We start from the raw sequence: 27,891 nt of genomic DNA, 5'->3' as shown, positions 1-27,891 counted from the left end.
TTTTTAAAGGGGAAGGTTCTCAGCCAGAGGTCATGGTACACATTCATACCAGAGACATAGATAGGGGTAGAGGTCCTGCAAAGTAAATTAAGGGAGTTAGGAAAGAGGCTGTAAAGCAGGGCCTCCAAGGTGGAATTTTTAGATTATTCCCAGTGCCACAAGGTCAGTACCGGAAGATAGTGCAGACAAATGTGTGGCTGAAGAGATTGTTCAGGGAGTAGGGTTTCAAGTTCTTGGATCAATGGAATTGTTTCTGGGGGTGGAGTGACCTGTACAAGTGGGATGGGTTTCACCTGGAGTGGAACCAATATCCTGGTTGGGCGGCTGTTGGGGATGGGGTGGGGGGAGGGTGGGAACAAAAGTGAAAGGGCGGTAGATACACAAGTGGGGAGTTTGTGTGGAAGGGCAGGCAGCCAGGGCAAAGCTGCAGTCAGGAGGATGACTTCCAATGCAACAGGAACACAGAGTCAAAACAGTCACAAATACAGTGCTGAAGGTTTTGCATTTAAATGCACGCAGCCCAAGGAATTAAATGGATGACGTGATCGTACAGCTCCATATTAGCTCCTATGATGTTGTGGCCATCATGGAGTTGGGGCTGAAGGATGGACATCATTGGGAGCTGAATGTTCAAGGATACACAGTGTATTGAAATGGTGGGCAGGTAAACAGAGGGGGTGGCGTGGCTCTGTTGGTGAGGGATATTAAATCATTAGAAAGAGGTACATAGGATCAGAAGATATAGAATCATTGTGGGTCGAGTTAAGAAATGGCAAAGGGTAAAAAGCCACCATGGGCTGTTATATACAGACCTCCAAACAGTGGCTGGGGTGTGGACAATAAAGCAAATAGAAAAGGCATGTCAGGCAGGCAATATTGTGATAGTCTTGTTGGGATTTTAACATTCAAATAGATGGGGTAAACCAGGTTGGAAGTGGACCTCGAGAGTATTTGGAGAAAGCCCATGAGATGGCTTTTCAGAACATCTTGTTGCTGAGCCCACAAGGGGATCGACTGTGCTGAATTGGGTGTTGTGGGATGCAGCAGAGATGAGAGAACCATTGGAGGGCAGTGATCACGATATGATTGAGTTCCATTTGAGATTTAACAAGGAGTGAGGAACTAGCCAAAGTAGATTGGAAGGAGCCACGAGTAGGAAGATGGCAGAGCACCAATGGATGGAGTTTCTGCAAGAAATGGGGAAGGTACATGATAAATACCTTCCAAAAAGAGGAAACATACAATGTCAAAACTGTGGTTAACTAGGGAAGTCAAAGCCAATGTATAAGCAACAGGGAGGGTGCACAAGGAAGCAAAAATTATTGGGAAGATAGAGGTTTGGGAAGTTTTATCATACTTGGAGTGGCCTTGAGGGGTTGCACATTCTGGCAAAGCAGGGCACCAGAAAAAAAATGTCTGAGAAGGAGAAGCAGAGGAGAAGACCTAGGGGACAATGACAACAGCAGCAGACCAGTGAGGGGCTCTGACACTGAAGAACACACAGGCGGCAGGAAGTAGGCGACCCCAGGTGAGGAACCTATGCAGTGACTGCGGTCAAGGGATGCACACCAGGCTTCATACTGCTGGAAACTGGCTGAAAGGTTACCAAATATTGGAATTGAGATACAAGAGGGTGCCAACTGCGGTACACCACTGTATGTAGATATTTATCTGTCTGGGCTCACCCATTGCTGACTGGACCTGTGGCCCCTCTCACAGGCTCCAAAATAAAGGTGATTGTCCCTCAGCCTCCTCCTCAGTTCAGGGCAGTCAACCAGCAGGGTCATTCGATTGCAAATAAAATCCTATCAGTTTTGCTCAACTTCGGTCTTTTCAGTCAATGATGGTGCATCAATTTTATTCACAATAGTCTTGACAATGGAGCAGATCTTGAAGCTAGAGAAACTGGAAATGGAACTTCAATCACCCCAGCATCTACCAACTTTGAACTCTGGCTGCGCTGTTTCAAAGCATTCTTGCGGTCATCATCAGATGTCGTTTGGTCGGAGAACGACAAACTACAGGTACTGCAAATCTGAGACGAGCCCGTAGTGTACTGGATGATCAGGAACATCACATGAATAGTCATATTGAAAGGCCAGTACCTGAGAAAGGTCAGCGAGGTCTACGCCAGATACCTCCTAGTGATCTGAAGGCAGCGACCTGGGAAGTTGAATGCCGAGTACCTCCGGGCCCTGCGAACCCTCGGATGGGCCTGTGAATGCAAGGCTGTGACGGCCCCGAAGTACATGGAGGACCCGATTAGGAATGCCTATGTCGCAGGCATCAGGTTCAATTACATCCGCCAGGGACTGCTAGAGCAAGGTGAGCTCAGTCTGCGAAGAGCGGTTGAATTGGCAGGAACACGGGAGGGCTACTCAACTGACAATACTGCCTCTTCGTGGTTGACCCAGGTGCACACCAACCTGCATGGACCACCACTGTCATGTTCCGCCAGCGATCCGACAACAGCAGCTGTACTCCACGAGCGCCTAACTCCACTACCACCATGTCCTGCCAGTGATCCGATCATGGTCGCTGTACTCTGCAAGCACCCGAATTGCTACTTCTGCAGCCTGGCAAGCACCCAAGGAAACACTGCCCAATGAAAGACATGGTCTGCTCCAGCTGTGGGAAGAAAGGACACTGCTAAGGTGTGCAGATCTAAAACCACCTCTCCCCAGCAAAGCTGCGTGCAAGCCGTGGGGGGCCACTACCTTGGATGCCACCATCCCCGGGAAATAGCAGTGCCACGTGTGAGTTGTGGGGTCGTCATCTTGGATGCCATCTCCGAGACTTGGCAACGCCACATGCGAGACATGGGGGCCACCATCTTGGATGCCGCCATTTCCCAACTCAGCACTCAAACTCTCTGATGCAGCAACAGGCAGTGATCTGACACTGGATTCTATCACACTTGACCAGGGGAATCCCCACCAACTCACCAGGTCGATGATGGGCATTCAGGTAAATGGCCACGTGATGAGTTACCTGTTTGATAGGGGAAGGACAGAGAGCTTCATCCACCCTGACATGGGGCAGGGCTATTCCCTCATTTAAGGCCAGTAAGCCAAAAGGTCTCTTTGGCCTCAAGGTCAGATACAGCAAATGTCTGCGGCTACAGTGTAGTTGCTTTAACCATGCGGGACACTGACTATAAAAACTTTAAACTTTTGATGCTGCTGTGCTACCGGGCCTGGACTTTCAATCTCACCTTAAAAGCATGGTGATGGAGTACGATGGGCCCCATCCACCCCTCATTGTCTGTAACCAGCAGTTTTTATATCACCTATTGTGCTCCATTGACCCTTGAACCTCCTCCCCCACCGTACACAGTCAACAATCTGATCGCCCATCGTACTCGACATTCGGACTCAAAATCATCCCTCCCTCACTGTTCACCAACCTCATCCCCAACTGTAAACCCGTTGCCACCAAAAGTAGGTGGTACAGGGTCTTCATCAGGGTGGAGCTGCAGTGACTCATCAATGAGGGGATCATTGAGGTTAGCACCAGTCCTTGGAGAGCACAAGTGGTGATAGTGAGGAATGGGGAGAAGAACAGGGTGGTCATCGATTACAGTAAGACCATTAACAGGTACACACAACTGGACGTGAATCCCCTTCCCCATATATCCAATATGGTGAAACAAATTGCACCATATCGGGTCTTCTTTACCATCGCCATAAAGTCAGCATACCATCAGCTTCGGTATTCCAATTGGAAATAGACCACATGGTAGATCAATTCCATCTGTGATCAAGATCTGCAGGATCATGATGCCAATCTTCAAATTTTCCTCCACACCGCCAAGCTCCTTAACCTCATGTGCAATAAGGCCATGTATTTCGCACAACCTGCCTTGCCATCCTTGGCTGTGTCATTGAGAACAGAGTCATTGGTTCCAACCCTGACCGCATGCGCTTGCTTCTGGAACTCCCCCTCCCCCACAGCCTGAAGGCCCTAAAGAGGTGACTGGGCTTTTTCTCTTATTATTCTCGTGGGTCCCCAACTACGCAGACAAGGCCTGTCTCCTCGGTAAATCCACCTCTTTTCTCCTAAAACCAGAGGCCTGTGCAGCCCTCAGCTGTATCAAGGCAGACATTGCCAAGGCCACAATGCCTGCTGTGGATGAATCCATCCCATTCCAGGTGGAGAGCAATGCATCAGACTTTGGTCTGGCTGCCACACTTAATCAGGTGGGCAGATCCATTACTTTCTTTTCCCGCAAGACGCCAAAATTCAACACTCCACTGTGGAGAAGGAGGGCCAAGCCATTGTTGAGGCAGTATGGCACTGGAGACACTACGTGACTGGGAAACAGTATACCTTGCTAACTAATTGCGTTCATGATCAATTGCGTTCATGATCAATAACCAGCAGTGAGGTAAAACCGATAACGACAAGATATTCCTGTGGAAAATTGAATTTGCACCAGCCCAGGAAACTCAACGAGCCCCCAGATGCCCTATCCAGTGGAACCCTGTCCCAGTGCACAAACTGACCGCTTACAAGTTCTCCACGATGATCTCTGCCACCCAGAGTCACCAGGATCTTCCACTTCGTCAAAGCCCACAACCTGCCTCACTGCATCGAAGAGATCAGGTCAATTACCAAAATCTGCCTTGACTGCACACCACACTTCCACCGCCCAGACAGAGCGCAGTTAATAAAGGCCACCCGCCCCTATGAACAACTGACTGTCGACTTCAAAGGACTCCTCCCCTCCTCGGTTTGGAATGTGTACTTCCTCAATGTCATTGATGAGTCCTCACATTTTCTGTTCGCCATCCCTACCCTATCACAACAGCTGCCACAGTCATCAAGGCCCTACATAGTCTCTTCACTCTGTTTGGCTTCTCTAACTATATTCATAGTGACCGGGGGGCCCTCATTTAGGAGCTGTGCCAGTACCTGCTGGCCAGAGGCATCGCTATGAACAGGATCCCCAGCTACAACCCCCGAGGAATGCTACAGTCTAGCAGCCTCCTAGACTCTCACTGGCAAGAGGTTCTCCCAGAGGCACTCCTCTCCATCAGGCCCATTCCTTGTATGGCCACCAAAGCCACACCGTACGAACGTATGTTTTCCTTTCCCAGGAAATCGGAGATAGGGACCACACTGCTGGCGTGGCTGACGTCCCCAGAGCTGATCCTATTTTGGAAACGTGAGGAGTCACAATTCCGACCCACTGGTTGAAAGGGTCCATCTCCTCCACACCAACCTCCAATGCGCCTATGTGGCATACCCCATGGGCATGAAGACACTGTCTCTTTTAGGTACCTGGTTCCCTCAGGGACTCTGGAGACCACCACTGTGATCATCCCACACACCTCCCAATCCTAGCCACTCATGATGCACCAGGGACATGGCACATTACCTTAGCCCGAAAGTTGACACACCAGACTTGTCGCCGCCAACCCACCAGCTCAACACTGATGACTGTATTACAGGCACCCCAGACTGTCCAGGAACCCATTGGTGCACAGCAGTTACATGATGGTCACAGCTCAAAACCAAACCACCCAAAGGACTTAATTTGTAACTGTATTAACACTTCACCCTGCTGGACTCTTTTAAAAAAGCAAGGGGTGAATGTGGTAAACTACTGCATGAATATATTTATCTGTCTGGGTGTGATGCCCTGAAGCAGCAGTGAGCAGACAGAAACTCGAAGACTGTACACCAGGCTTTATTTGGCTAAAGGTCTCTGCTACAGTCGTGGCTGTGATGGTGGCTCCTGAGTGACTAGCTCGGGAGAGGCCGGCTCAGGACTATATCCTGGCCAGGTGATTGACAGCTAGGTGGGTGGAGTTTGTCCTCTGATGGTCTTCCTGCACATACAGAGATCACCCCCTGCAGCAGTCAGCTAGTGGTCTATCACCACATTCACCCCGCTCTTTAAAATTGTCCTGGGGTGGGTTGAATAATAGTCCCAGTCTCCAACAGAGCTGTCGGAGTCTCTGTGACTGTCACAGGGTTGGCTCCTGGTCAAAAGTCGGTGAGGGTGTTGTGGGCACCGGAGGGCTAGTCGGGTCCAGCGTGGTTGGGTCGGGCACTGGGGTGGGCAGTGTAGCGTATGTCCATGGTGGTGTGGCCGGGTTGACGTGGATTGGCAACAGAGGGAGGTGCTGGAGGGGTGGGGAGAGTGGTTCGGTCCCTGGGTCCTGGGTAGGCCAAGGATGCCCATGATGGGGAAATTGCATCAGGTCAAAGTGGTGTTGGGGTGGTGGTAGGGCCAGATTCCTGGTTGAGAAGGTGTTCTCCCAGCCACTAGGGTACCTGACGTAGGCATAGTTGTGATTGGCATGTAAGAGGAACACCTGATCAACCAGAGGATCAGCCTTGTGGGCCGTGCGTGTTTACGTAGGAGCACCAGTCCCGGAGATGTGAGCCAAGCTGAGGGAGATGTTCCAGTTGCCGATTTCCTGGGGAATGAAAACAGGCGTTCGTGAGGGTTCTGATTACAAGCCAACCTAATGGCTTGTAATCAAGAATGACCTAATGGCTTGGAGCGCCTCGGTGGGCGGGGGGGGGGGGGCTTTTTGCCAGTAGTCCATGGGCCAGCCTTTGGACCAAAGGGCCTTCCAGATCACTCCGTTTTTGTGCTCCACCTTCCCATTGCCCCTCGGGTTATAACTAGTCATGTGACTAGTTGCGATGCCTCTCGCTGTCAGGTACTGGCGCAGTACCTCACTCATGAAGCTGGACCCTCGGTCATATGGTGAAGACCTGTGCCAAGGCCCTGATAATGGTGGCTGTGAAGGTGTCCAGGCAGGGATGGAGAAGGGAAAAAGGGAGTACTCATCTATAACGATGAGGAAGTAGACATTCTTGTTTGTGGAAGGCAGGTGGCCCTTGATGTCGATACTGAGTTGTTCGAAGGGCCAGGTGGCCTTGATGATGTGGGCCTGGTGCAGGCAGAAGAAGTGAGGTTTGCACTCCATGCAGACCCTGCACGACTCAGTCATGATCTGGTCTTCTTGGACAGTGAAGGGGAGGTTCCAGGACTTGATTAAATGTTACAGGCGTGTCATGCTCGGGTGACAGAGGGATTCATGGAGTGCCTCCGCTGGTCGGCCTGCACTGACATGCAGGTCTGGGATAGGGTGTCGGGGGAGTCGTTGAACTTCCCCGGCTGGTACTAGATGTCGTAGCTGAACATTGTGAGCTCGACTCTCCAGTGCAAGATTTTGTCATTCTTGATCTTGCCTTTGTGGGTGGTGCTGAACATGAATACCATTGCATGCTGGTCGGTGAGGAGGGTAAACCTCCTGCCAGCCAGGTAGTGGTGCCACGATCGCTTGGGCCTCCTTTTCAATGGCAAAGTTCCTGAACTCAGAACCATGGAGGGTTCTGGAGAAGAAGGCAACGGGTTGCCTCTTCTGGTTGAGAGTAGTGGCGAGGGCAACATCGGAGGCATCACACTCCACCTGGAATGGGGTGTCCTCGTCTACAGCATGCATCATGGTATTGGATATATCCTTCCTGATGTGCAAAAAAGCTGCCTGTCCCTCGGGTGGGAGGGGAAAGGTGGTGCCCTTGGCCAGTGGGTGGACTTTGTCCGAGAAACAGGGACGTCACCTTTTTACTGAGAGTAGTAGAAAAACAGGCCAAGGCACCTGCGGAAGGGCCTTGAGCATGTGCAGTTCCATTAATAGACACATGTGTTCTAGGTCAGGACCTAATGACCCCATGTTCCACGATGTACCGCAGGATGGAGAGGAGGTTGTGGAGGGTGATGCTGAACACACACATCTCTTTGTTGTAAGTGAGGTTCAGCTCCTCAGTCATCCAGAGAAATCTGTCCAAGTTATCGTTACAGTCCTGCTGGTCGTGGCCACAGATGGTGACATTGTCCAGATATGGGAAGGTCTCCTTTAAGTTGTGCTGGTCTACCAAGTGGTCCATTACCCTCTGAAAAACAGAGGTCAGTGACCTCGAATGGAACTCAGCGGAACTGGTAGGGACCCCCGTCTGCCTCGAAGGCGGCATAGGCCTTATTCCGTGCATGGATCGGGAACTGGTGATATCCCGACTTTAAGTCAATCATGGAGAAGACGCAGCGGGCTATATCATTGACCATGTCAGCTATTCTGGGTAGTGAGTAGGCGTCCAGTTGATGATCTGGCTGTAGTCGATGACCATCCACGGTTTGCTATCCTCTATCCTCTTTTACCACCAGGACCTATGCTCTCCACAGACTGGTGCTAGGCTCTACGATGCCTTCTGCCAGAAGCTGTTTTACTTTCATCTTGATGGACCTGGTCTGCCGTGCAATAGAACCTGCTCCTGGCTGTTATGATGCGATCCTGGGCTACAAAAGTTATGGCAAAGTTTGTGGGTAAGATTTTGAGTCTTAATGTCTGTGCCACGTTCGGGTGTGTGAAGCTCTCAATGCTACCGTTATCGAACAGGCACTTCCCATTGACAGCGATGTTCATTATTGAGCGCCCAAGCCTGTGTGGGATGTCCCTCCTTAGGGTGGTGGCCACTAAGACCATCTTGGGGTATGAGTCACTGCTCCCCAATAGGTGGGGCAAGTGGCGGCCGGGAGGCGATCTCTGTCGGTGTGGAGTCCGTCAGGTGGGCAGTCTGGTTGGCGCCCATGTTGACCACGTCATCCTGTCCCAGGTGTTGCAATGTCGCTGGGGCCCAACTGGCCCAAGATGACGGCGGGACCCAACTAGCGCAAGTTGGCGATACCCTGCGAGCGTGCATGGGGTTGGCATGGTTCGGCCTCCCTGTTGCTCGCGTAGTCTGTGTTGGCAGAAGAGATGTCAGTGGTCCTGGAGGAAGTGGCTTGGAAGAAGATGGCGGCGTCTGGAGTGAGCACACCACCATGATGCCTGTCGTAGGTGGGACTAGAAGTGGTGTCAATGGAGCGGCGGTAGTGGCGAGGTGGGTGATGGCATTGCCCGCACTTCACATATGGCGATGTCCAGGAGGGTTCCATGTTGATTACAGAGGGCTGCCATGCTCCTGCCAGGTCGAGAGAGGCACACTTTTGTGTAGTGGCCTTTCTTACTGCATCAGGAACAAAACAATTTTCGTGCCAGGCAGCTTCTGCGGGACCCACACCGGGACCTGCAATTCTTACAGGGATGCAGGGTACCGGTAGCAGTGATGGTCTCCTCCACGTGCGGTCCCTGGGCTACGGTGGTCGTCTGGCTCAGTCATACTGAGCGCTGGGGGAGATGGGAGTCGAAGGTTTTGGTATGGAGGGCTGCAGCCTCCAGGGAACGAACCACCTCCACAGTTGTGGAGAGTGAGGCGATGTCTTCCAGCAGTTTCTGCCGGGCGCTCCTCAATCGCAGCCCTCACACACAGGCATCCCTGATCAACCGATCCACCTCCTCTTCGGACAGGCATGGGCAGGCTAGCTTCCACGGGATCCTTAGGAAGGCATCTGTCGTCTCACCTGGCTGCTGAGTCCTGATGCTCAGCAGGTACCTGGCGTAGACCATGTTCGTTGGGGACATCCAGGGCAGCCATCGCCGGCTTGTAATAGGTGCAGTCTTTGATGACCTGGAAGGCTCGGAGGCCCAGCTTCGTGAGGAGAACCATGAATCACTTCTGGTTAGTGTTGATGACCTTGGTCTGTATTTGGATGATGGCCTCGACGGTGTGCCTCCAGATTTCGAAGTGTGCCTGGGCTTCCAGGTGCTGAGGGTTGATCTCAAAACTCCCGATCGTCAGGAACTTTTCCGTGGTAGTTTTCAAATTTTAGCAGAACCAAGTGTGATGCACTGTGGTATCAGCAAGAAGACACAAAACACAAAAGACTGTACTACAGGCTTTATTCTGCTAACTGTCTGTACACACCCATTTCAACTTTGGTGGCTCCCGAGTGACTGGCTCAGGAGGGGCCGGCTCAAGCTTATATTCGGGTCAGCTGATTGACAGCTGGCCAGGTGGGGTCAGCCCCTAGGTGGTGTTCCTGCAGGTTCAAGGATCGCCCCCTTCAGTCGGCTAGTGGTCATATCACCACAACTTGGCAAAAAAATTGTTTGGCACAGACTAGAAGGGCTGGAGAGGCCTGTTTCTGCACTTGTCATTTTCTAAGGGAGAGGGAGAAGAAAATAAATGATAGACTGGTTAGCCTGATGTCAGTGGTTGTGTAGACATTAGAGTTGAATGTCGAGGATGAAGGCAGTTCTGATTTAATATGGGCTGAGTGGGCTGCAGCCCAAGGCCTCATAATCTAGGGGGGCCTCAGCCTCCTGCTAAAAATAAAATTAACATTAATTTTATTTCATTTGAAATGATAAAAGTCAGGGGCGTACCCAGGCCAAATTTCAGGAACACACTGATTGTAGTGCCAAATGCACTTGCCCTTCATTTTACTATCTCGGTCCAGTTGCTTAATAACATTAAACATGTATGTATAACAGTTACACAGGTTTTCACGCAGGATTTTCCCGCATGGCCAATTCTCAACTTACAGGAATTCTGAATTCTTTGCGGGTTTCCTGCAATCACACAAGCTGGCAAGAGCTCTGAAATGACTGTTTACCATTGCAGCATCCATTTTGAGAACAAATGAGAATTCTTGTATATCCTTGCGATTCACAATAATATTTAATTTACGGACAACAATGTCCCAAGATCAGTTGTCTGATATGAGCATTCTCTGCAGAGAAAATGATAAAACTGTGACTTACTGATTTTAATGACAGAATTGATGTTTGCATCCAGAAGAGATCAAAACTGTTCTGACTTTGTATATAGTTTAATATGAAACTGTTCTGACTTCATTAATTTCATACTTTTCTAAACTTATTAAACTTTATAAAATTGATAAACAATCTTTTTATCAATGCTAACATTTTAGCAATGTTCTACATTAATTGAGTAGATAAAGAGAACGAGGTCTTGTTTCTCATGATCAGATGGTCCCAAGGAATTCTAGCCCAGGGTTTTCAGATGCATTAATCTGGCACTGCTTGGAGGCTCATGACTGGACAGGCGTGGTTTCCTTAATGGAAAATCTTGCTTTGACAAACCTATTGGAATTCTTTGAAGAAAGTGACAAGAAGGAGATGCAGTGGATGTTGTGTGCTCGGATTTTCAGGAGGCCTTTGACAAGTTACAGCACATGAGGCTACTTAACAAAGAGCCTGAGTATAACAGGAAACACACTAGTATTGGTAGAGCATAGGCTGATTGGGCAGTGAATTGGAGCACGGGGATCATATTCTGATTGGCTGCCAGTTGCTAGTGGTGTTCCACAGGGGGCAGTGATGGGGCCGCTTCTTTTCATGTTGCATAGCTATTAGATTATGGAATGAATAGCTTTGTGGCTGTAATATGGAGGGTCCCGTCACCTTTTTGGCAGGAACCTCATCAGAGGTCACTTCACCTGCCAATCATGGTCAAGTCCAGCCCCCAGTGGGCACACACCTTACACCTTTACTTAGGATTCGATTTCTCTTGACAGCCTCCGTTGCTCTCTCTTCTTTCCCTCACCCTCTCCTCTTCATCTCTCTCACTCCTTCTCACTCTCCCTCCCTCTTCCTCTCCCACTCTTGCTCTTTTTCCCTCTCCCTTCCTCTTCCCCTATCTTTCTCCAACCCTCCCTTTATCTCTACCTCCCTCTCCTCTCGCTATTTCTTTCTCTCCCTCTTTCTTCCCTATCTCCCTCTCTTCCCACCTCTTTCTTTCTCTCTTTTATATTTATCTCTCTCCCTCTCCCCTTTTATTTCCTTCTCCCTCTCCTCTTTCCCTCTCTCCCTTTCTCTCTCCACCTCTCCCACACGTTCTCTCCCTTTCTCCCTCTTTTTCTCTCCCCCTCTCCAACACAAATAAAAATAAACATTTCAGAAAAAAAATCAAAAGCCTGACTTTTGTTTCTGATTTAGATTTTGGAAATATATCAGCTTTAAATAAACAGGACGGCCTGCCAAACTCAGGATATATTAGTTCCCCCTGGGTGGTTCACTGTGTTTGAAGTTGAGAGGAAGTGGGTGCTGACACCATCTGCTTCCAATGAGCAGTCAGTAAATCGGGAACCCGAATCAACAAATCACTCAGTTCAGCTGCACTTCTTCATTTAACATGGAAGTCCTTCTGCTCCTTTATAATCAGGGGCCGCAAGTTCAAATTTGGCAGGAATAGGCTGCTAGCAATTTAATGTTACCCAGCACCATGGCAAGACCGTGATCAGGGGCAGCCAAGGGCCTGGTGAGAGAGCTGGGAATGATACCTCTTAGCAGGTTTTAGAAGGGTGGGGAGGGCCATTTCTTGAATAATGAAAATTAACCACGGTGCCACTGGATCTGCTGTAATGGTGTGGACCTGGGAGAACGGGAAGTGGAAATGCAGTCATGCTCCACGGGATACTTCTGCCCAGTCATGATGCCAACAGCATTATACAGGCTTCACACAGTTTTTAAAAAAATCCTGGACCCATGGAGGTCTGTGCCAAGATGGCAGCGCCTACGCACAGCAGCAACTACGCAGGCTAGCAGACTCCAAGGGAGCAGTGGACTGATGCAGGGCCCAGAAACAGGGAGAGCATCTCTCATTCAGAAGGAAAAGCCTGGAGACGACCCTACTGGGAAGGTGACCACGACAATAGACCAGCAAAGGGGCTCAGAAGCTGAAGGACAAACATAGGTTGAGAACCATTGGCAAATTGCGGTCAAAGGAGCCACACCAGATATCGGAATTGGGATTCAAGAGGATGCTGAAGGCTCCCAAACTGTTTCATCACTGAAATCTTCTTGATCGTAACAGAGGTTTGGATCTGGATCTCAGGTTGCCAATGGTTTGAACTGGAGTCGGTGCAGCTTCAGAGGTTGCAGGAACGCCTGATGGTCACTCAGTGTCTCTTAAGGGACTCTCTTTTGCTTCTCTTTCTCCTATTGTTGGAGGCAAAGCTGAAGTATATCATGTATATTACATTTTTCAAGTCATTTACTGTCGTCTGATTGTACAAGGACAACCTGCAAAACAGTTTTCTCCAGTCCTCAATGCAAAACATGCAGCCACACAACCAGACATTACACACACACAAATATTGTTTTATACAAACAAGATTCTCAGATGATTAGTGAGAGCAGTTCCTTTAGTCGTTCAGCATTCGCACTGCCCGCGGGAAGAAGCAATTCCTCAGCCTGGTGGTGCTGGCTCTGATCCTCCTGGATCTCTTCCCCCACGGGAGCAGCTAAAAGATGCCATGTGCGGAGTGGAAGGGGTCCTCAATTATTTTGCGTGCCTTCTTCAGACAATGATCCCGGTCAATTGGGGAGGTGGAGGCAGGTGATGGTGTGGGGGGTGGGGGTGGGAGACTCCAATGATCCTTTCAGCCACTCTCATGGTCCTGCGGATTGACCTCCGATCCATTTGTCTGCAGCCACCATACCACACTGTCATGTCGCCAGCCAGGATCCTCTCGATAGAGCTCCTGTAGAAGATTGACATAATGGAGGCTGGTAGCTTTCTCTGAAGTGCAATCACTGTGTCATCTTCTGAACAAGTGAGAAGATGTTGGGTGTCCATTATAGGGCACTCATTAACTGCTCTCTTCTCTCTCTACTACAGAGTTGTAGTGGAGGGTGGTCGTTCCATCCTCCTGAAGTCCACAATCATCTCCTTCATTACCTGACAATAAAAATAAGCTTTGAACCTTCATAGGAAGTTGGAATTGACAAGTTCACTGGGCTTTACTGATTGGTTCACTATCTTGTGATTAATATTTGTGTACGTTTTCACTTAACCATGGTGTCCACAGAATCCTTTTACCACTCTCGGTATGTTTCAAATGGTGGAAGGAAACCAGAGCGGGGAAAACCCATGCAGACATGGGGAGAATGTACATACTCCTTACAGACAGTGCGGGATTCAAATCCCAGTACTGATTGCTGGCGCTGTAGAGGTGTTGTGCTAACCATGAGGCTGCTTAATGAGAGCACACGATATTAGATTTGGATAGAAAATTGGCTGATAGGCAGGAAACAAAGGGTTGAAATAAAGGGATCCCATTCAGGGTGGCTGCCTGTCACAAGCGATGATCTGGAGGGATCGGTTAAGGGTATGGTTTACAATTTATATTAATGATATGGATTGTGGATTAAATGGTTTTGGTGGCCAAATTTGCAGGTGACTTCAAGATAGGTGGTGTTGAAGAAACTGAAAAGTTGCAGAAGGATATAATCAGGTTAAGAGACTGGGAAAAAAAAAACGCAGATGAGATACAATGTTGAGAACTGTTAAGTGTGTGGCGGCGCACATCTCTGTGAGCGAACCGGCCCTGTTTGTACTGCCGCACTGGTGGGGCAGCTGCAGAAAGATGGCGTCATCGGGGCTTGCTCATTGCCTCGTGGCTTAGGCCACAGCTCGCGCCCCAGGCAATGTGGTGACATCACCGCTGTGCGGGACAGATCTCTTGTTGGCCTTAAAGGGGTGTGCACGAAATTCAAATAAACAGTTCAACTAAAATTTCCACCGTGTCCTGTGTCGTGTTTGCGTGTGTGTAGCAGCCGCTACATTGGTGACCCCGCAGAGCCCAGATGTTATCTGGTCTCCAACCATGTATTCATCGGTGATCAGCCCTCTCTCCGTGAAACTCTGCCCCCCCACCCTTTTGGACCCATCAACCTTGCACATGGTTCAGGCAGGCGGAGGCGTAGTTTCATCTCAGACAGATCACCTCTGACTCCACAATGTTCTACCATGTGGTGAGCGCCCTTGATGAAGAAACCGCGACAAGAGTAGATGACCTGATCCATGATCCTCCAGAGGAGGGCAAGTATGTTGCCCTCAAAGCCCTCCTCCTCTGCACCTTCGGTCTCTCCCATTGGCAATGCACAGCCAGGCTGATGCACCTCGATGTCATGGGGGACAGAGCTCCGTCCGCACTAATGGATGAAATGCTCGGACTGGCAGAAGGCCACAAACATTGCCTGATGTTTGAGGAAGCCTTCCTTGAATAAATGCTGAAAGATATTCAGCTCCTACTAATGGACGAGGACTTCTCAGACCCCTGGAAGGTCGCAGCCCGCGCTGATGTGTTGTGGCGAACCAAATGGGAGAGTGAGGTCACCATGAATCAGGTCACCCGCCCTGGACCCAGCTGACCACAGCCCGCCCCCAGGCAGAAACCGGAGGAGCCCCAAACTACCTGGTGTTTCTACCACTAACGCTGGAGAGCCCAAGCCCACAAGGACCGTCAGCCCTACTCATAGCAGGGAAACGATCTGGCCAGCCGCCACTGATGGCTGTGACGGCTGGCCACATGAACATGTGGTCGACAAGACCAATGGCCAGTGTTTCCTGGTGGACATTGGAGCAGAGTTGAGAGTCCTTCCCCCGACCGCCCTCGAATCCCGCATGAGCGTACGAGACCCGACCCTGCTTGGCATCCGAATGGCTCCGAAAGAGGACCTCCAGGCTTCATCTGCAGAACTCATCTATGGTGCACCACTATCATTGCCAGGGGAGTTTTTTGGAGTGAGCGCAAAATCTGAGGGTGAGATCCCAACCCTTCTCATGGACCTCCGCAATAGACCTACCTCGCTGGCACGCCCACCACAGATCCAGCACGGCAAGCACCCAGCAAACGTCCCCAAAGAGCTGTCCTCAGCAGAGATTGTGTTCATCCGACATGGTCAACTGACTGAAGCAGGCTCATATGGACTTAGACCAATCCGTGCAGATGGCCCAACTTAAACAGAAGAGTCAGCCACCCAAGTGGTGGGACCCGTAAGCCAGTTCTGGAGGAGGTGTGTGGCGCTGCAAATCTCTGTGAGCGAACCGGCCCCGTTTGTACCGCCACATTAGCAGGACAACTGCAGAAGATGGCACCATTGGGGCTTGCTTATTGCCTTGTGGCTTCGGCCACAGCTTGCGCCCCGGGCCACATGATGAATCACTGCTGCGCGGGGCGAAACTCTCATTGGCCTTAAATTGGCATGCACGAAATTCAAGTAAACAGTTCAACTGAAACCTCCATTGTGTCTTGTGGTGTGCTTCCATGTGTGTAGCAGCCACTACAAATTCTACATTTTCACAGTGGAAATACACAGGCAGTGGGTAGCCGTAGCTACAAGGAGCGAAATCGAGAGAAACCATAAGCTGAGGTGAGTTTCAATTTCTACTGTTTATTTGAAAGCCTGCACGCTGCCCTTTAAGCGGTGAGTACGCACCGTGTTGGCATGATGCAGCCAAAAGGAGCACACGATGGCTGAGGCCACAGGAAATCCCAGAAACCAACGGCGCCATCTTAACGCAGCTGCTTTTCTACTACAGCCATCACACGTGGAGCCAGTTCGTCTGCGTCGCGATATGCGCTGCCATACAACCCCCTCCAGAACCACCTTTAGTATCCTGATGCTTTGGGCGGCAGCCCCCATTTTCTCGGCTGTGCGGAAGTGACTTGAGGTCCAAGTGGGCTGCTTTTAGTCTGTCCATCATGAACAACTCCTCTTCTCCCCTAATGTCTAGAGTGAAAGTCTTATACCAGAATGGCGCAGGACCTTGTACGGGCCTTCATAAGGCTGTTGGAGGGGAGCTGGATGTGGGCGCGCTGAACGAACATGAAGTCGGCTGTGTATGTCTTTGGGGAGGCCGGTTGCCATGGTGGGAGGGAGGGTGGTGCAAACACAGCCAACTTATTCTGCCTGTAGCAATGCTCTTTTTCTGGTGCCCGAGTCAGGAGTCGGGGAGAAAAACTCACTGGGTAGGAACAGGGGTCCGCCATGGATCAGATCTGTGGAGAATGCCTGCAAGTCCTCGTTGGGTGCCGTCCTGGTGCCAAGTAGAACCCAGGAAAGCTTATCCACCCAACTGGGGCCATCTAGCCGAACCATGAGGGTCGATTTTAAATTCCACTAGCCCTTTGGCCTGAGGGTGGTAGGCAGTGGTGTGATGCAGCTTGATGCCGGGCAGGTTTTCGAGTTGTGTCCAGAGCATGGATGTGAACTGTGCACCCCTGTCACTGGTCATGTGTGCCGGTGCCCCAAATCTCGCGATCCAATTGGTTAGCAGACCCCTGGCACAGGCCATCGTGCACGCCTTTCAGCTGCTTCATGACATCACAGCCGATGCGGTGATGTGGTGATCGCTTGCTGCTTAAAGAGCAGCAGGAGTCAGTCGGGGTGTCCTTGAGGGGAGTGGCTTCCACCTTGTTGTGCTGTCGACTACCGTGAGGAGGTAATGGGCATCCCTGGAGACCGGAACCGAGCCCATGATGCCGACATGGATATGCTCAAAACATTTTGTTGGGGGGGTCAAAGTGCTGAACTGGGGTCCTGACGTGGCAGTGGACCTTGGCTACCCGCCATTGGGTGCAGTTGCGCTCCATCCGTGTGACCAACTTCCTCAGGCCATCCCACATGAACCTTTCCGCTACCATGTGAACCGTGGCTTTGATGGACAGGTGTGCAAGGTCATGGACCATTTTGAAGGCCTGGAGCTTCCATTATTGCGGCACTACTGGACGCGGCGTGCATGGGGAGACATCACACAGGAGTGTGTCGGGTCTGTCTGCCAACTTGAGGTCCTTGAAGCGGAGGCCGGAGAATGGCTGCATGGAACTCCTGCATTTCCTCGTCCCCTTTTTGTGCCTGCGCTAACTGAGAGTAGTCCAGATTGGGGGCTAAGGTCTAAATGGTGGGTCACGAGAGAACGTCAGCCATGACATTTTTTCTTTGCCCACGAGGTGCCGGATATCTGTAATGGATTCTGAGATGTAGGACAGGTGACGTTGTTGGCGCGCCGACCAGGGTTCCTTGGCCATGGTGAGGGCTTGTGGTCTGTGAAGATTAAATGGCCTGCTCTCCAGGAAGTACCGGAAGTGCCTGATGGCCAGGTAGAGGGCCAAGAGCTCCCCATCGAATGCACTATATTTAGCTCTGATGGCTTTGGCTGACATGTCTACGAAGAGCGAGGTTTGTATGTCAGTGGCATTTGCCAGGGCGTCCTTGGTAGCGGTGAAGGCTGCCTCTGCCCATGCCAGAGTCTTGTTCTTGGAGGCTATCATGGCGAACCACAATTAATCTTCCCGGTGAATTCCTGGAAGTCTTTGAGGCTGTTGGGTTGGGCGAACTAGCGTATGGCTGCAACCTTCTCTGTCGATGGTGCTGCTCCATCTGCCGTGATGGTGCGGCCTAAGAACTGCATGGAGTCCTTGCCAAACTGACATTTCGCCATGTTGACAGCAAGCCCGAACTCTGCCAGGCGGGCAAACAGCCATTGGAAGTGAGCCTTGTGCTCGTCGTGCTCTCTGCTGGTGATGAGGGCGTCGTCGAGGAAAATGAATACAAAGTCCAGGTCCTTGCCCACTGCGTCCATCAGGCACTGGAAAGTTTGCGCCGCGTTCTTGAGGCCAAAAGACATGCATAGAAATTAGAGTCTGAAAGGCGTAATGATGGCCGTCTTGCCTATGTCATTGGGGTGTACGGGGATTTGGTGGTAGCCCCGCACTAGGTCGACCTTCGAAAACACCCTTGCGCTGTGGAGGTTGGCTGTGAAATCCTTAATGTGGGGAATGGCGTAGTGGTCAGGCTTGGTTGCATCATTCAGGCGGCGGTATTCTCTGCAAGGCCACCTACCGCCCAAGGATTTGGGGACCATGTGCAGGGGGATGCCTATAGGCTGTCAGATCTGCGGACTATCCCCAACTCCTGCATGTGGGAGAATTCTTTCTTGGCCAACTGCAGCCTGTCTGGAGGCAGCCTTCTAGCCTTGATGTGGAGCTGGGGGCCTTGGGTCAAAATTTGATTCAGCACCCTGTGCTGTGGCATGATGGAGGTGAACTGCAGTCAGAGGATTGCTGTGAATTGATTGAGGATGCAGCCGTACTCATCATTGGGGGCGCTGACTGCGACTACGCCCGGGCCGCGGGTGGTGGTGGCCTTGAGGCAAACTGCCTGGAAGGTCCAGGCATGTACCAAGTGTTTGCCTTTGAGGTCTGCTGGGAGGAAGTCAACACTGAGGATCGCCGTGCCCGCTGCGGCTAAGGTGAATCTCCCACAGAATTTCTCACTTCCCAGCTGAATGTGCACGTCGCGTGAGCCGAAAGTCCGGGTATCAGTGCTGTTGGCTGGCCATAGCAAGGGGCCTCATCTCCAGTGCGATTGGTGGGATGATACTGAGTTCAGTGCCCGTGTTGACCAGGAACCATCTTGAGGCCATATGTAGGAGGCTGTTGATACGGCCAGCCGTTACAGCCATTAACGGTCAGGGTTGTCTGCATTTGTGTGCCTGGGCTCCCCAACACTGATGATGGAAACACCAGGTATGGTTGGGAGCCTCTGTTTTTTTGCTGGGGCGCAGTTGTTGCCGGCTGGGTTTGGGTGCGTCACCTGACTCATGGCTGCTTCGTTTTCACACTTCGTGCGCCACAGGATGTCCGCTCAGGCTGGAACCTTGCGTGGGTCTAAGAAGTCCACATCTCCCAACAATAGCTGGATGTCATGGTCTTCTGCCAGGGTGAACATCTCGTCCATAAGGGAAGATGGCGCCCTGTCTCCCAGGCCATCCAGGTGCATGGGCCAGGTGGCGCACTGGCATCTGGACAGGCTGAACATGCTGAGAAGGAGCTGTTTGAGAGCTGGGTATTTACCCTTTTCTGGGGGGGTTGTGGATGAGGTCATCCACTCTGGCGGCAGTCTCCTGGTCGAAGGCACTGGCGACATGGTAGAACATTGTCGCGTCAGAGCTGATCTGGTGGAGGTGAAACTGTGCTTCTGCTTGCACAGGTGAAACGACCAGAAGGGCGGTAGTTTCATGGCGACTGCATTTACTGCTGCATGGGCCAGAATCATCAGGTCACCAATTCTACTGGTAGCTACAAGGAGCAAAATCGAGGAAAAAAAAACACAAGCTGAGGTGAGTCTCAGTTTCAACTGCTTATTTGAAAGCCTGTGAACTGCCCCTTTAAGAGGTGAGCGCGTACCTCATCACCACATCGGCTGTGATGTCATGGCGCAGCCTAAAGGTGCACATGATGGCCGAGGCCATGAGGAATCCCCGAACCCGATGGTGCCATCTTAATGTGGCTGCTCCGCTACCACTACCATCACACGCGGAGCCAGTTTGCCTGCGTCGCGATGTTTGCCGCCACAAGAGTACTGTTTGGATGGGGAGAAAATTCAAGCCTTGGAAATGCAAACGGACCTGGGCGTCCTCCTGCAGGGAAACCTAAAAGTTAATGACCAGGTGGGATTGGTAATGAAGAAAGCGAATGCTACATTGCCGTTCATTTCAAGAGGAATCGTGTACAAGAGTCAAGGGGTGTTGATGAGGCTCTATGGGGCACTGGTGAGACCTTATTTGGAGAACTGTGTGCAGTTTTGGGCCTCCTATCTTAAAAAGGATGCAATAATGTTGGAGAGTGTACAGAGAAGATTTACCAGGATAATTTCTGGAATGCAAAGAAACGTTTAGTTACTCTTGGACTGTATTCATCGGAGTAGAGAAGCATGAGAGGGGATCTCCTCGAAACATTTCCAATGTTCCAATGTTGAAAGGATAGGAGAGAGTAGATGGGAATAAGATGCTTCCCTTGTAGGTGAATCCTGGACAAGAGGGAACAGCCTAAGAATTAGAATGTACCCATTTAAAACTGAGATAAGAAATTTCTATAGCCAAAGGGTTGTGGAATTCATTGTCACATACAGTGTGATCATTGGGGGAGATTGAAAGGTATCTAATTAATTTGGGTATCAAGGGATATGGGGAAAAGACTGGAACTTGGAACTAAATGTGAGAGCATTTTAACCCAGGGTGGAGTTGTGGAGCAGACTCGATGGGCTGAATGGCCCACTTCTGTTCCTTTATCTTGTGAACTTAAATGACTTGGCCTCTGCAACCACCTGGGGCAACAAATTCCTCCTCTGGCTGAAGAAATTCCTCCTGGTCTCTGTTCTAAGTTGACACCCTTACATCCTCAAGTTGTGCCCTCTCGTCTGAGCTTTAGCCACAGATGAGACATCTCACCATCCCCTTGAAGACCCAGTGGATGGATCGAGCAACTTGGGGGGGCGGGGGAAATCAAATACAAGCACCGAGGTAGTGAATTTGATTCCTCCACCCCCCCCCCCCCCCCCCAATCCATCACTATGGATCTAATAGACTAATCGGCCTAACCCCATTCTGATGGTGCGGCCCCAAGGAGTGCAGTTAGAACTGAGGAAGGGGGAAATCCAGACAATTCGTGCAGTTTTGGTCAAGAGGGGTTGCAGACCACCCCAGAAATGGGGAAAATGAGAAGTTACAGGACCAGGGACCAGTGAGGGGTTTTAGCAGCCTGTTGGCAACTCGTTGACAGGGGCCGGGAGTTTGGGGGGGAGAAATGCCATGTGTAAGGAAAGGCTCCCTAGTGGGTCGGAGCTCAGGTTGCGGACTCTTTGCCCTGGAGTCCGTGGGGCTGCAGGAGAGGCTGGGCAAAGCTCCCGGGACTGGGTTGGGAAGTTGAAGCCCGTGAACTATTGCGTGACAAGAACAGAAACCCCGGCCTCATTTCAGATCCGTATCGTTGTCGGGGCGGATGAAGCAGAAGCGCAGCCCGACCACATCCGTCCCGGCGCTGCTCTCCAACTCGTGGCAGCGATACCAGCGGCCACTTCGGGTCTGGCTGGAAGCCGGCACCCCCGCTCCTTGCGGCTCCGCGGCCCGGCTCAGATCGGCGGCGGCAGGACGGAGGGAAGGGGGCCAGATGACTTTCCGCAAATTGAAGCGGTGGAGCCGCCAGGAGGAGGATTACGGCGGAGGGTCCGGCCGAGCTGCGAACGAACTTGACGGCGGCGCCCGTCAAACTTGCAGCGCGTCCCAACTCGCCAAGAGGCTGGTTTACTCGGGAGGGACGCTGCCCCGCAGCCTCAAGCAGGTACCAGTCTCTTTCCCCCCCCCCCCCCCCCAAACCCGCAGCCCCAAGCAGGTACTAGTCTCTCCCCCTCCCCCCCACAGCCTCAAGCAGGTACCAGTCTCTTCCCCCACCCCCCACCCCGCAGCCTCAAGCAGGTACTAGTCTCCCCCCCACAGCCTCAAGCAGGTACCAGTCTTCCCCCCCCCCCCAACCCCGCAGCCCCAAGCAGGTACGTCTCTTCCCCCACCCCCCCACCCCGCAGCCTCAAGCAGGTACTAGTCTCTCCCCCTCCCCCCACAGCCTCAAGCAGGTACCAGTCTCTTCCCCCACCCCCCACCCCGCAGCCTCACACAGGTACTAGTCTCTCCCCTTCCCCCCACAGCCTCAAGCAGGTACCAGACTATTCCCCCACCCCCCACCCCGCAGCCTCAAGCAGGTACTAGTCTCTTCCCCCCCCCCAACCCCGCAGCCCCAAGCAGGTACTAGTCTCTTTCCCCCCCCCCCAACCCCGCAGCCCCAAGCAGGTACGTCTCTTCCCCCACCCCACCCCGCAGCCTCAAGCAGGTACTAGTCTCTTCCCCCCCCCACCCACCCCGCAGCCTCAAGCAGGTACTGGTCTCTTCCCCCCCCCCAACCCCGCAGCCCCAAGCAGGTACTAGTCTCTTCCCCCCCCAACCCCGCAGCCCCAAGCAGGTACGTCTCTTCCCCCACCCCACCCCGCAGCCTCAAGCAGGTACTAGTCTCTCCCCCTTCCCCCCCCCCACAGCCTCAAGCAGGTACCAGTCTCTCCCCCAACCCCCATCCAACCCCGCAGCCCCAAGCAGGTACAAATCTCTCCCCCACCCCCACCCCCAAGCAGGTACGTCTCTCCCCCACCCCCACCCCGCAGCCCCAAGCAGGTACGTCTCTCCCCCACCCCGCAGCCCCAAGCAGGTACGTCTCTCCCCCACCCCCACCCCGCAGCCCCAAGCAGGTACGTCTCTCCCCCACCCCCACCCCCACCCCGCAGCCCCAAGCAGGTACGTCTCTCCCCCACCCCCACCCCGCAGCCCCAAGCAGGTACGTCTCTCCCCCACCCCCACCCCGCAGCCCCAAGCAGGTACGTCTCTCCCCCACCCCCACCCCGCAGCCCCAAGCAGGTACGTCTCTTACCCCCCCCCTCCCCTCCCCCCCGCAGCCTCGAGCAGGTACCAGGGGACATGGCCACCCACCAAATCACGGGGGCTCCGCGGGAGTATTTCTACGCTGGTTTGGACCGCGACCTGTTTGAAACTCCTTTATGCGAGAGTCTCCCCGTTACTTTCTGTCTGCGTGGTCCGGGCTGGATGGAAAATGTGTCTTTCTGCTGTGCAGACACACGTCCTGAGCGGGGATGGTGGGTGCAAACCCCTCTGCTTCCACTCACCAGGTTCAGGGGGGTGGCAGTGACCAAAAGTGTGGGGGAAATGAGGTCGAAATAGAGACGCCCTCCTCCCCTTCCACCACACACCAACCATGTGGTAGCTGGGAGCTTCAGCGACCCCACCCCCCCCCCCCAACAGATACAAACCCTGTGGTGGCAGGGACCTTCAGCAAGACTCCCCCCCCCCCCCCCACCACACACAAACCCTGTGGCAGCTGGGACCTTCAGCAAGACCTCACCCCCACTACGTACAAACTCTGTGGTGGCTGGGACCTTCAGCAAGACCACCCCTCCCACCACCACATCCCAACCCTGTGGCAGCTGGGACTTTCAGCAAGACCCCCCCCCCCTCCCCCAAACACCACATACAAACCCTGTGGTGGCTGGGACCTTCAGCAAGACCCCATCCCACACCACATACAAACCCTGTAGCAGCTGGGACCTTCAGCAAGACCACCCCCCCCCCCCACCACACACAAACCCTGTGGCAGCTGGGACCTTCAGCGACCCCACCCCCCAACAGATACAAACCCTGTGGTGGCTGGGACCTTCAGCAAGACCCCACCCCCAACCACATACAAACTCTGTGGCAGCTGAGAGTTTCAGCAAGACCCCCCCCACCACACACAAACCCATTGGCTGCTGGGACCTTCAGCGACCCCAACCCCCACCACATACAAACCCTGTGGTGGCTGGGACCTTCAGCAAGACCCAACCCCACCACATACAAACCCTGCGGCTGCTGTGAACTTCAGGAAGACCCCACACCACATACAAACCCTGTGGCGGCTGGGAGCTTCAGCAAGACCCCCCCCCCCCACCACACACAAACCCTGTGGTAGCTGGGAGCTTCAGCGACCCCACCCCCCCCAACAGATACAAACCCTGTGGTGGCTGGGACCTTCAGCAAGACCCCACCCCACACCACATACAAACCCTGTAGCGGCTGGGACCTTCAGCAAGGCCCCACCCCACACCACATACAAACCCTGTAGCAGCTGGGACCTTCAGCAAGACCCCACCCCCACTACATGCAAATCCTGTGATGGCTGGGACCTTCAGCAGGACCCCACCCCCTACCACATACAAACCCTGTGGCAGCTGGTACCTTCAGCAAACAAGGAGCTACTGGTATCGTCATTTTAGATTTTGTTGCAAACCTTGATCTGTCTGCCATAGATGCCTGCCTTCCCTGCTGATCATTTGCCTCAGATCCTTTTATTGTCACTGATTAAAAACTGTGATTATACATAAGATACCCCAACTTTTCTCAGCTGTAAAGGTAAACAAAGAGTCACCATGAACATTGCTCAGCGCCCCCAACAATAGGAAAAAGAGAGACGAATGAGAGACCCTTCAGAGACATTGAGTGGGCTAAAACCTAGGGACCCGGAAGGGATGGGGATGTCTGGCTCCTGGTCAGGAGCAGGTAGCTTAGGATCTGCAATTCTTTTGACCCCAAAAGTTTAATGACCCCCCCCCCCCCCTGTGTTTATTGACCTGGCATTTTTTGACCCTTGAATCGTTCCATTGATCCATAGGGGTTGATATTGACCTCTTTGGAAACACCTAGTATGTTATTAATGTAACTGAATTCAACCAAGGGTGTGATGGCTGGTGGGGGGGGAGGGGGGTAAGGTCAGAGGGCCCTTACTAAAGCTCAGCTGAGGGACCTGGGTGGTAGTTAATTTGTTACTGACTGAGTGTCAGTGGATGCCTCCCAGCATTCCCGCAGCCTCTCCAGCTGGACAAACACCAAGTCCATTCATTGACAACCTGAACTCTAGACCCAAATCTCTGATATCATCAGGAAGCCTTCAGCACCCAAGGCCCCTTTGGGAGGCCTTTTCTGCCCTCAGCACCCTCTTGAAACCCTTGATTCCCTCAGTGCTTGTATTCAATGGTTTATTTGGACCAGTGGATTTTTTTTCCCCCCCTTCCCTACAACTGGCCAGTATCCTGAGCTTCAATAAATGTACTTTTGATTTTTAATGAAGTTTTCTGATTTTAAAAGCTGATGACACTTTGCCAACAATTATTACAAGGTTGGTGATCTCACCTGTGAACCAAGTTGATGTTTCATGGAAGTAAGATGAGATCAAATTGCAGATGACAGTGGAGATGTCATGGACGGTGTGAAAGGTTGCCATAATGTACAGTAGAATATAGACAGGGTGCAAAGTTGGGTGGATATGTGGCAGATGGAGTTCAATCCGGATAAGTGTGAAGTGATGCATTTTGCAAGGTCGAACTTGAAGGCAGAATGCATGGTTAATGGCAGGATTCTTAACAGTGTGAAAGAACACAGGGACCTTGGGGCCAAATCCATAGATCTGTCAAGGTTGACAGGGTAGATAAGATGGCCTATGGTATGCTGGCCTTATTATTTAGGGAAATGAGTTCAAGAGTCATGAGGTTATGTTGCAACCATATAAAACTCGGGTTTGACCACACTGAAAGGATTGTGTTCAGTTCTGGTCACCTCATTACAGGAAGGATGTGGATGCTCTGGAGAGGGTGCAGAGGAGATTCACCAGGATTGGAAAGCTTGCCTTATGAAGCAAAGTTAGCCCAGCTTGAGCTTTGCTCTTTGAAGGGAAAAAGGACAGGAAGTGATTGAAGAAAGGTCTACAAGATTATGAGACGCATCGACAACCAGCGCCTTTTCCCAGGGCAAGCGTAGCCAACACCAAGGGGCATTTGTAAAAGTTGAGGGGAGGCATGTTTTGGGGAGATGATTTTTTTTTAACGCAGAGGTTTGTGTTTGCCCGGAATCCATTGCCGGGGGTGGTGCTGGAGGCAGGTAGAATAGGGACATTTGAAAGGGGCTTACACAGGCACATAGATGCAAGAAAAATAGAGGGTTATGGGTATTTAGTTTGTTGAGTAGGTTTTTAATTGGTTGGTACAACATTGTGAGCCGAAGTTGACTGACATTTCTCCCCAGGGATGCTGTTTGACCTGCTGAGTAGGTCCAGCAGTTCAACATCTATTTAATTATCGTCTACTCCAGGTTGCAGCCTTTCTGCATTCACATAAGACTCGATATGGCCCTAGTCCCTCAATGACTCCGTGGGAGTAGGTGAGGAATTAAAAGAACCACGGTTACTGGTGCTTCCAAAACACTCTCTGCTAGAGGAACTAAGTGGTTGGGGGGGGGGGGGGGTCGAGTGGCAGTGTTTTTGGAATACTGAGATGTCTCAGCCATTCCTAGCTTGGGGGTGAGTTCTTGCATCTCATCTGGGACCAAATAGCTGCCCAAAGTTTAAATATGTTGTCAGAATTCATACATGGCATCACATACATCCCTGAGATTCTTTTTCCTGCGGACCAGACAGAATTTCTACTCACCGGTAACTGTAAACTGTACTTAAAAAAGAGATGTAAATTATCCGTGCAAATATAGAAATATAAATATTCAGTAATACTTAGGGCAGCGATCAGTTCACCGCTGTTACAGAGCCAGAGACCCAAGTTCGAATCCTGCGCTGTCTGCAAGGACTTTGTACATGCTCTCTGTGTCTGCGTGTGTTTCCTCCCACCATTCAAAATGTACCGGGGTTGTAGGTTAATTGGTATATTTAGACGGCATGGACTCGTGAGCTGGAAGGACCTGTAATCATACTGTATGTCTAAATTGAAAATTAAAAATAATGAGTAAAGCAGTAAATAAATCTATGACAGAGTGTGGTGTGCATCCTTGGCAATTGCTGCTGGTCTCCGATGGCACCATTCCATGTAGATGTCCTTGATGGTGGGTTAGCTTTCCCTATCGTGTACTGGGCAGTGTCTATCACCTTTCTCAGGACTTTCCATTCAGAGATATTGGTGCCCCCATTCCACCAGGCTGTGAAGCAACAAGTCAGCACAATTTCCTCCACACATCTGTAGAAGTTTGCCAAAGTATCTGCTGATATCCACAAACTCCTGAGGAAATTGAGGTGCTGACGTCTTTTCACTACAATGACATTAATATGTTGGGTCCAGGAATGTTCCTCCGAGATAGATAAAGGTTCTATTAGAATGTAACATACATGAAATTCTTTATCTTTTGTCTACTCAAAGGCAGATAGAGTCACCACTGTCCAGCATCCCTCACAGAAACCTACAGCACCTGGTGTCTCCAGATGGTTTCCCCTCCAAGTACTGGCCAGTCCTGTACCTGCTTAACTTGGAGGGGAGGCCACCCAAGAACACCAGGTGCTTTAGGTTTCTGTGAGGGACACTATAGGCCTCGCTGCCCAAGGAATTTAAATTTGCTCACCCTCTCCACCTCTGATCCTCCAATAATCATTAGGCCATATACTAGAAATCCAGCCGGAAATCCGCTTGGATACTTCCCCTCACTAGAACCCCAAGCAGAACTTCCATTTATTTTAGCTCAGGGGGTGACACACACTAATGACAAGCTGCAGACTTCTCGTGGAACTTTGTTCTGGTCTGGTATCAATCAAGACATCCACCAAGGTTATTGTGGAGCCAGATGGAACTGTAGCAAAGATCTGCAGAGGCGCAGGGGACAGTTTTGTCTAGAAACCAAGGAGTGAGGAAATTGCTTTGGATTTCCTAGAGACAAGAGCAGGGATTTTTTTGGTCTGTTGCCAGTTGAAATAAAATTTAATGGAAACCAGAAGCCGCTGGATTTATGAAATTATAAATAATCTCATTTGCAACCAGG

At 51.5% G+C, this 27,891-nt stretch overlaps 1 protein-coding gene across 1 annotated transcript in view; it reads left to right on the top strand.

The window, feature by feature from the left end:
• The first annotated feature begins 21,321 nt into the window (after nt 1-21,321).
• The window catches only part of tamalin (trafficking regulator and scaffold protein tamalin), a 53,478-nt gene continuing 46,908 nt past the window's right edge, over nt 21,322-27,891 (top strand). The window contains exon 1 of the mRNA XM_069919181.1: nt 21,322-21,832. Coding sequence (XP_069775282.1) covers nt 21,494-21,832 — 339 coding nt within the window. The 5' untranslated portion in view covers nt 21,322-21,493. The remainder of the gene's footprint in view (nt 21,833-27,891) is intronic.

This window comes from Narcine bancroftii, chromosome 2 (assembly GCF_036971445.1).
Source record: "Narcine bancroftii isolate sNarBan1 chromosome 2, sNarBan1.hap1, whole genome shotgun sequence".
In the NCBI taxonomy this organism is placed as follows: Eukaryota; Metazoa; Chordata; class Chondrichthyes; order Torpediniformes; family Narcinidae; genus Narcine; species Narcine bancroftii.
This window is presented reverse-complemented; position numbering and strand designations above follow the sequence as displayed.